Source organism: Manihot esculenta, chromosome 14 (genome assembly GCF_001659605.2).
Source record: "Manihot esculenta cultivar AM560-2 chromosome 14, M.esculenta_v8, whole genome shotgun sequence".
NCBI lineage: Eukaryota > Viridiplantae > Streptophyta > Magnoliopsida > Malpighiales > Euphorbiaceae > Manihot > Manihot esculenta.
This window is the reverse complement of record NC_035174.2, coordinates 18,151,779-18,161,371: the sequence shown is the minus strand read 5'-3', so window position 1 is coordinate 18,161,371 and position 9,593 is coordinate 18,151,779. Positions and strand designations below refer to the sequence as shown.

At 30.3% G+C, this 9,593-nt stretch overlaps 1 protein-coding gene across 1 annotated transcript; it reads left to right on the top strand.

Annotated features, from left to right (window-relative positions):
* Positions 1–1,300: 1,300 nt before the first annotated feature.
* LOC110599615 (NADPH--cytochrome P450 reductase) lies at positions 1,301–7,388 on the top strand. The gene is made up of 18 exons (XM_021736085.2): positions 1,301–1,868; positions 1,960–2,019; positions 2,146–2,222; positions 2,340–2,397; positions 2,510–2,593; positions 2,688–2,724; positions 3,487–3,556; positions 3,651–3,845; positions 3,941–4,033; positions 4,146–4,371; positions 4,523–4,606; positions 4,701–4,852; positions 5,310–5,406; positions 5,802–5,951; positions 6,040–6,117; positions 6,221–6,343; positions 6,483–6,596; positions 6,928–7,388. The coding sequence occupies exons 1-18, from the start codon at positions 1,515–1,517 to the stop codon at positions 7,006–7,008; spliced, it is 2,133 nt and encodes a 710-aa protein (XP_021591777.1). The 5' UTR covers positions 1,301–1,514; the 3' UTR covers positions 7,009–7,388.
* The last annotated feature ends 2,205 nt before the right edge of the window (positions 7,389–9,593 follow it).

The window sequence follows — 9,593 nt, the reverse complement described above, 5'->3', positions numbered from 1 at the left end:
ATCAAATTCAAACCGCCTTCCCCTACCTTCGGCACCAAGCAAAATCATACAAACACTAAGGATGAATAATCGGAAAAACCTGAGGAGTAAGACCTAAAATGGAGTAAATTAGAAACAACTGTTTTGTATTTATAATTTTAAAAAATCAATAAATTAATCTTTACTATGAAAAATACAATTAGATCATTTTATTTTATTCACAATTTTAGTTATAAATTTATATATTGTAACAATTTACTCATTGTATTTTAAATAAACTTTTGCTTTATAAAAAAAAAATAAATCCAGTTAGACTTTTGTGTTTTTACTTAAAATTAAATCAGTTTAATTCAATTTTTTATTAATTAAATACTATATTTTTGCTAAAGACTAAATAAATTTTAACTTTTTTTAATAATAAAATATTATTTGTTAATAATAAAATTCCATTTTTATAATTTTAAAATTATTTACTATTTCTATATATATATATATATATATATATATATATATATATATATATATATTTAAAACTTTTATGTTAATTAAAATACTAAATTTTTAATATTTTAAATTAAAAAATATTATATTAAATTAGAACTTACTTGATCCATAATAAATTATAAAGACCTAAAATAATTAAATTAAATTTATTTAAATCTCAAATAAAAATACATGAATTTAATTAGATTTATTTTTAAAATAGTTTACATAAAAATATTTTTATATTTTGATATTTGGACACTCCTAAAAATTAATTAAAAAAATTTTAATATTCAAATTAAAGAAGAAATAAGCCTTAATTTTTTATGCACAAATATATTAATTTTTATTTTTAATATTGACATCAAACAGTAAAAAATAAATTATTTTTAGAAAATACTTTTAAGTCAATATTTTATAAGAGCAAATTATTTTTAAAAAATCTGAGTTTAGTTCTTAAATAAATAATATTACAATAGTGATTTAATAATAACCTATTTTAATTTTTTAAATTATAAATAGTAAATAATTGATATTTAAAAATATAAAAATTATTAGCGTAAGTTTCACTAACCTAAGCTACTATTAAATTTAAATTTAATCCGATTTATTTTCCGTTGGACAGTGACAAAACGGAGAATTTTGCTGTAAATATTCGGCTGTCAGAAAAACACAGAAAAGGGCATTTTGGAACTTCAACCATAGTTATTCACAAAAAAAAAAATTAAAAAAACAAAAGAAATTCTTAACCATGGTTAGATTCTTGTTAGGTGAGTTTGACCGGTCTGGTTTGGTAGGCGTTTGCTCCTCTAACACCTTATTAAAACCCCTCCATTTCTCTCCTACTCCGTTCTCTCTCAGGGACCTCTCTCTGCTCTCGACTCTTTCTTCTACCTACAAATTCCCACCCACCACCAATCACCTCATTACAACGCCGGCAAATCTATCTACGACCATACTTCCGGTCCCGGATACTACCTCTCGCCGCCATTGAAGCTAGAACACAACTTCTTCTACTTCCTTTTCTTGGTTAGCATCTGATAAATTCTACCATGCAATCTTCAAGCAGCTCGTTGAAGGTCTCTCCGCTTGATCTGATGTCCGCAATTATCAAACGGAATATGGACCCGTCAAATGCGTCGTCGGAATCAGCTGCTGAGGTGGCAACGTTGTTCATTGAAAATCGGGACTTTGTTATGATTTTAACGACGTCTATCGCGGTTTTGATCGGGTGTGTGGTGGTGTTGGTGTGGAGAAGATCCAGCAGTCCGAAATCTAAGTCTTCTGCCTTTGAACCTCCTAAGCCTTTGATTGTTAAGGAGCCTGAGCCTGAGCATGATGATGGCCATAAAAAGGTCACCATCCTTTTCGGCACTCAGACCGGTACCGCGGAAGGATTCGCTAAGGTTCAACTTTTATGATATTTATATATGTATTTTTGCATGGTTTTGACTTTTTAGTCGCTAGTCATGACTTGGTTAGCTGTTTCCTTAATAGGCTTTGGCTGAAGAGGGAAAAGCGCGGTACGAAAAGGCGAAATTTAAAGTTGTTGATTTGGTAATTTTTTTAAAAACTTTTTCCCCCCTCGTGTTGTAGTTTTTTGGCGCAATTCTGAGATGGGTTTACTATAGTTTTTGGATTTTCAATTTTGATATTGATTTTTAAGGAATGGATGCTTGATAGGATGATTATGCTGCTGATGATGATGAGTATGAAGAGAAATTCAAGAAAGAGTCATTGGTTTTGTTCTTTGTGGCTACGTGAGTATATCATGATTTGTTTTCCAAGCCGTCGCAGTTTTGTCGTTTCTAAAGTTTTGATTGATTCTTTTTTTTTTTTTAATGCTTTTTTAATCTCTTGTGTTGATGTGGTTTTAGATACGGAGATGGTGAGCCAACAGATAATGCTGCGAGATTCTATAAATGGTTTACCGAGGTAAACTTTAAATGAGTTGATTTTTGTTTTTTTATGAAAAGTTCGTTTTGAATTGTCCCAGATCAAGTAGTGATTCTTGGTTGATTGATTGTGTATATGGTTACACAAGCAGGGTAAAGAGAGAGGAGAATGGCTTCAGAACCTTCAGTTTGGGGTGTTTGGTCTTGGCAACAAGCAATATGAACATTTCAATAAGGCATGGATATGATTCAATAGGCTTTATTTTCTTTTTGTAGCTGGTTGATTGGGTTTATTAACGTTTTTTTTGTGTCTTTGTTGTCAATAAACAGATTGCTAAAGTGTTGGATGAGATGTTTGAACAGCAGGGTATGCCTTTTCTGTTTCCCTTCTCTCTGTTTTTTCAGATTTTAGAATGTTGCTTATTGGAGTGTTGATGTTTTGCTACTTAAAATTTATAAGCTAGGCACTGTGATTAGAGTGGTCTTCTTAGACATGGATATCTGATTCAGCATAATTTAATGAGCTTCTGTTCATATGGAAAAATATGGGAAAAAATAATAATAAAAACAGACAAGGAAAAACTTTATTTGCATGATCCTTGCAAATACAGTCCTACATGTAATTCCCTTGTTGATTTTCAGTAGAACTGAATTTTATGCTTGTCTTTTACGCTTATCTTAATTGGAAACTATGAAATGATTTCGCGCATTACACCCTACAAAATTCTGATGGAAATTAGGCTCTTCACATTGTTACTTACTGTACCTTCTTGGCAGGCATAATGTAGCACAGGTTTTGTCCAAAAGGTAAAGTTAGTAATGTTGCAACAATTCAATTTTTAGTTACCTTTTGGGGATTACAACAGGAAATTTGTTGAAGATGAAGATTATATGCTTGCATTGTGATGTCTGATTTTGAAATGATACGCCTCTGCTCCCCAAAGTAGGTCTATTATAATTTCAAATAATTGGGGAAAAAAACCTAATATTCTAGGTACCAGGTGATAGCTGTTACTTTTCTGTAATTTCCATGTGATAATTAATCAAGTGCCCTGATGTGCTAATTGATGTTTTATTATCCAGGTCATAATGATCTTTTCATTAATAAGTTTGCTCCTTGCATTTGCAGGTGCAAAGCGTCTTGTTCCAGTGGGTCTTGGAGATGATGATCAGTGCATAGAAGATGACTTTGCAGGATGGTATTGAGATCTTGACTGTATCCTGCATTAACAGCACAATTCTGTTATAAGAGGGATTCCTACTTGCCTGCTTATTTTCTACTTGCTATTTCAGGAGAGAATCATTGTGGCCTGAGTTGGATCAGCTGCTTCGGGATGAGGATGATGCAACAACTGTTTCTACTCCCTATACAGCTGCTGTATTGGAATATCGGGTTGTATTTTATGATCCTGAAAATGCACCTTTAGAGGATAAAAATTGGAGTAATGCAAATGGACAAGCAGTTCATGATGCTCAACATCCATGCAGGTACTATAATAATTATGTACCTAGTATATTTTCTGGTGGCTATTTAATTCACTACTTTTGCACTTTTCATCTAAATCTATTATGTTTCTACTAAGGTCTAATGTTGCTGTGAGAAAAGAGCTTCATACATCTGCATCAGATCGTTCTTGCACCCATTTGGAGTTTGACATAGCTGGCACTGGACTCACGTAAGTTGTTGGATTCATACTTGTTACAAAATGGCATTCTTCATGAAAAAATTTTCTAGTTGTAACTTAGCAGTAAACACTTTTGCATGTATTCAACTGTTTCCTTTTTCAGATATGAAACTGGGGATCATGTTGGTGTATACTGTGAGAATCTTGATGAAGTTGTCGACGAAGCTCTGCAATTATTGGCTTTATCACCAGATACTTGTTTCTCTCTCCATTCTGACAAAGAGGACGGCACATCACTTGGTGGAAGCTCCTTGCCACCTCCTTTCCCACCATGCTCCTTAAGAACAGCTCTTACTCGATATGCTGATCTGTTGAGTTCACCCAAAAAGGTTAGGTGTTTCCTTGAGTTTTTTGAGTCTTTGTGTTTCATATTTTTCTTGTTTCACTTGAAATTATTCTTACCGTGACGTTTAAGTATATATTATTATATTTGTTTTTATTTTCTGATCAACTGATGGTTCCAATGCTTTTGGTTTTCAGTCTGCTCTACTTGCTTTAGCAGCTCATGCTACTCATCCAGCAGAAGCTGATAGACTACGGCATCTTGCTTCCCCTGCTGGAAAGGTTGTGAATCTATGCCGAGTATTTTTAGTATCAATTTAGTCCCATTATTGTTTTTCTCTTGTGAATATAATTTACTTTCTGTAACTTAATACAGGATGAATATGCACAATGGATAGTTGCCAATCAGAGAAGCCTCCTTGAGGTCATGGTTGAATTTCCAACAGCCAGGCCCCCACTTGGTGTCTTCTTTGCTGCAGTGGCTCCTCGCTTACAGCCTAGATACTATTCTATCTCATCATCCCCAAGGTGAATATTTTGTTTTTCTGGCTTCTTTGGGAAAAATTTTAGCACAAGTGCTGAAGTGTTTTTTTTTTTTTTTTTTTTTTTTTTTTTTTTTTTTTTTTTTTTTTTTTTAAACTTCAGAGTAGTCTGATATAAAAGTACTTGTTAGGATTCCATATTCTTTAATGCGTTTGGGCAGTGTCATACAATTATACCCTTTAAGGCATTTGCGTAGTGCCATACAATTACCTCCATTTAGTATTCAAGCAGTATATATAATTGGTGAGAAGGAATCTTGTTAAATGGAATTTACTGTAGTGAGGCTCTTCATTTGGGGAGAAAAGGAAAACTCTAACCCCTTCTTTTGAGGAAAATCTGAGAGAATGATGTCATATTTGCTTTGACACTCTCTATGTATGCATTAATGTATTTTACACATCTAGAAAATTATGTCCTTACCATTTGAAATTTTGCTCTGCAGGATGGCTCCATCCAGAATTCATGTTACTTGTGCACTAGTTATTGAGAAAACACCAGCAGGACGGGTACATAAAGGAGTGTGCTCAACTTGGATGAAGGTATTGTTTTGATTTCTTTGCTGTGCTATTTTTTTTTTCTCCTTTTATGTAAATTGTGGGGAAAGGAAAAGAGATCTTCTGAGCTAAGTAGATGAAGTACACTTGGGGATTCCAATTGGAGTCCTGTATTTTTTTTTCTTTTTTCGAGATTGTTTTTATGTAAAAATTTGCTTATTCTACACCTTGTATGAGTTGCATTCTCCAAGTTTTGGTTAAGCGTGATTCATTTGCTTGTAGCTGTTATGTTACCTTCTTCCTGAATTTTTATGCTATTCTTTGATGTATATATTTTATTTTTTTCTCACAAATATTCTTCAGTTTCAGGACACGCTCATATTTTATTCCTCAAATTATTTCCTATAGGAATTTAACACTTAGCCCTGTCATCCCTGCAGAATTCTGTGCCTTTGGAGAAGAGCCATGAATGCAGTTGGGCACCCATTTTTGTTCGGCAATCAAACTTTAAACTTCCTGAGGACACCAAAGTCCCCATCATTATGATTGGCCCTGGGACTGGTTTGGCTCCTTTCAGGGGTTTTTTGCAGGTTCAGTTTGCAGACTTCACTCATCTATTTGTCATGCTTCATGTGTTGAATATCTAAGCCAACCATCTGTATTTTTATACTTTTTCAGGAAAGGTTAGCCCTGAAAGAAGCTGGAGCAGAGTTGGGATCCTCCATATTATTCTTTGGTTGCAGAAACAGTAAGATGGTGAGTTCTTTTCAGTTCTAGAATGCTCTGTTGTTGGTAAATGGGTTGGTGCAAGGCTATCCTGTAGTTAACTTTCAATAATTTAACACGAGAAACCTTACAGGATTACATCTATGAAGATGAGCTCAACAACTTTGTTGAAAGTGGTGCACTTTCTGAGTTGATTGTTGCTTTTTCACGTGAGGGACCTACCAAGCAATACGTGCAGCATAAAATGTTGGAGAAGGTATGGTATCTGTTTCACCTACCACCTTGATAAGAGATCAAAACATGGAGTAATATTTGTTTACAAATTGATTAACTAATCAAGTGAAGCATACAGTTTATTATATTTACTGTATCTGACGTGCTCTCTACGCAAACAGGCTTTGGACATCTGGAACATAATTTCTCAGGGAGGATATATATACGTTTGCGGTGATGCCAAAGGCATGGCTAGAGATGTACACAGAACGCTTCACACCATTGTGCAAGAGCAGGTATGCACCTCACAATTTCATTTTGGCTCTATAATAGTTAGTTCTCACATGCGGTTGGCAGATGTCTGAGTGTTATAAACAAAATATTCTTAAAGGTTAGCCACACATTACATTTTGCATATAAAAGTATATAAAACAAGGACAAAAACAAACAGGACCCACCAGTTGGGGGGCCTGATTGTTCAACTTTTAGTGTTTGAGATTTTCTGTGGGCATTATTTTCTTACAAAATGGAAACCCATCTCTTTCATGGCTGTATTGAACAATTGGAAATATTTGATTTAGATTTGACTCCTTATCATTGATCAACTGCACTTGTTTGTTGGTTCAGGGTTCTCTTAACAGTTCCAAGGCTGAGAACATGGTGAAGAATCTACAAATGTCGGGTAGATATCTCCGCGATGTATGGTGATAAAATTTCCAAGTGAGCCTCAGGGTAAAGCCTGTAATATTAAAACATAGGCACCAAAATATACATAGTGAAGCCTGGTTTGGGATGAAAGGAAATTTATGAGACTGCTACTCTAATGGGTGCCTTCTGAAAGAGCAAGCAAGCAAGCAAACAAGTCACAACACTTTCACCTGTGATTCTTCTTATGCTTCTTGTTCCTATTTTTTTGTTTATGTATACAAAAATTACAATAATTATGAGTATGGTTTAGCTTATGAGTTGTAACTTTCTTGGATGAACCAATAATGGTTCAAAATGAGAGACACCTATATGTAATTTGCTTGTATGGATCATGTGAAATCTTTGCTTATATAATTAATTTTCCTTGTTTTACTGTCAAATTATTTACAGAATTAATATTTTTTAATGCATATTAAAAAATTTATAAATAAAATATCAATGTCATAAAAAAGGAGTGGACTAAGATTTTTTTTAAAAAAATAAAAAGAAAATATCAGATTCTGCTCCGATATGCTGACAAATGAGATTTTATTTGAATCGCAGTTGCTGACTGTATCTCATTGAACCACGTCAACATTTCAAGGTGTGAGTAATAATTTGATTATTACTAAATTTTTTTGACCCTTTCATGGGTTCACGTGTGAGTTTTTGAGTTATCAGAACGGAGAAGCAGTCCATTATGCTTTCTATTATTATTATTTTATTTTTTTAAAACTAATTTTAATATTTTTTAAAAACATTTATTATAAATAATATGTGGATAGGAAAAGGGGGAATGATGTTTCCAACAACCTGGTGGTGTGGGTGAGGACAATTGAGCACCACTGGAAGTGCCAAGCAAAAAGAAAAAAAAATATAAAAAAAAGGCCAAACCGGTGGGCAGGAGCCCATAGAGAAGAGTCATTGAATGTTGGTAGGTCAGCTGCTCTTTTGCACATTAATCACACATGCTCCTGCTTCCTTGGTAGTTGGTAGCTCACCAACACCATATTTCTTTTATTCTTTTCAATGTGCTATTTAGATTATGTAATTTAGTAGAATGAATTATTTTAAGGTCATTTGGTTGAAGAAGTTCCAATGCAAGATTGTGTGTATTTTATATTTTAGCTTTTTTAAAAATATTTTTTAATTAGATGATTTTTTTATCATTTAATTTTAATATAAAAACAAAATTTATTTTATATAAAAATTTTAATAAAAATGTTAAAATGTGAAAAATAACTTATTTTTTCTTTTATCAGAAAAATATTTTACTAAATTTGTTGAGTGATCCAAATGCTAAGAAAATATAAAAAAAATTTCTAAAAAATATTTTTTATAAAATAAACAGAGTTTTAATTTAAATATTTAAATTTTAAATAAATTTACTCAATATTTATATTTAAATATAATTTTAATCTATTTTAAAAATTAAAATTAAATATAAATAACTCAATTATTAAATAGGTAGTTTAAACCTTCTACAATGGTGAATTTACAGCACTAATTATTAATATTTTATAGTAAATATGTTATTTAATTTAAAATAGTAATATATATTAATTATAAAATTATTATAATTATTATTATAAAATAAATTATTATTGAAACTGTGAATCATATATTTAATAATTACATTATTATTATTTTTAAAATTAAAAAAATATGAGTTAATATTATTTTATATATAAAATTAATTTATTTTTATTATTTTTATGGTTAAATATGAATTGATATTATTTATATATATAAAATTAATTTATATTTAAAAAATAATAAAAATATTATATTTAACATAAAATCTGAATTTTTATATTTTAATTTTTGAAAATTATCTAAAATTATATCTCAATATAAAATTTAAGTTAATTCATCCAAAATTTAAACGATTAGATTAAAATATAAAATAATATAAGTATTTTATTTTTTTAATTTTTAACAAATATATCAATTATTTTTTTTCTTTTAAATCGCTAATTATTTTAAATTTCTCATACGAAGGATGAATAATTGTAATTTTGGTATTGAGTTGAGTTATTTAAATTTGTCTTTTAAATTTATAGGAACTGAATTAATGTGATTTTGAAATTATATAAATTAAATAATTATTTTTAAAAATTACAAAAACTAATTAGTAAAAAGTATTTTCGTATGTATTCAGATATTTATATTTATTCAATTAAAATTGACATGTTATTTAAAAATATAATAGATTTTAGTCAAAATATGGTAGATTTACATATAAATATAATGTTATAAATTTAGCTAAATATATAATTTATTTCCTATTTTTTTATAAAAAGTTATTTTATTTCTTTTTTTAACTTTTAAATTTAAAAAAAATTTAATTTCCACTAAGTAAAAAGAATGTAATTATTCTCTTTCAACTTTAATTATTGAATAATTTAATTTTTATAATATAATGCATTTAAAAATTACAGGTCAATTGTATAAATTAAATTATTTTACTATTTAAAAATTGAAGGAGTAAATAGAATAAAATTGAAGTTAAAAAAGATAAAAAATCCTTTTCATGTAAAAAGGTGGGTAAGTTGCATATGCAAATTAATATGGGATGATATGAGATTTAGAAAAATGCAGGGTTT

Bases quoted from the DNA above. Each gene is read 5' to 3' on its own strand.
- LOC110599615 (XM_021736085.2), top strand. From the start codon at position 1,515: ATGCAATCTTCAAGCAGCTCGTTGAAGGTCTCTCCGCTTGATCTGATG. The intron at 2,223-2,339 runs GTGAGTATATCA...ATGTGGTTTTAG, and splicing joins GTTTTGTTCTTTGTGGCTAC to ATACGGAGATGGTGAGCCAA. The intron at 3,557-3,650 runs GTATTGAGATCT...TTGCTATTTCAG, and splicing joins GAAGATGACTTTGCAGGATG to GAGAGAATCATTGTGGCCTG.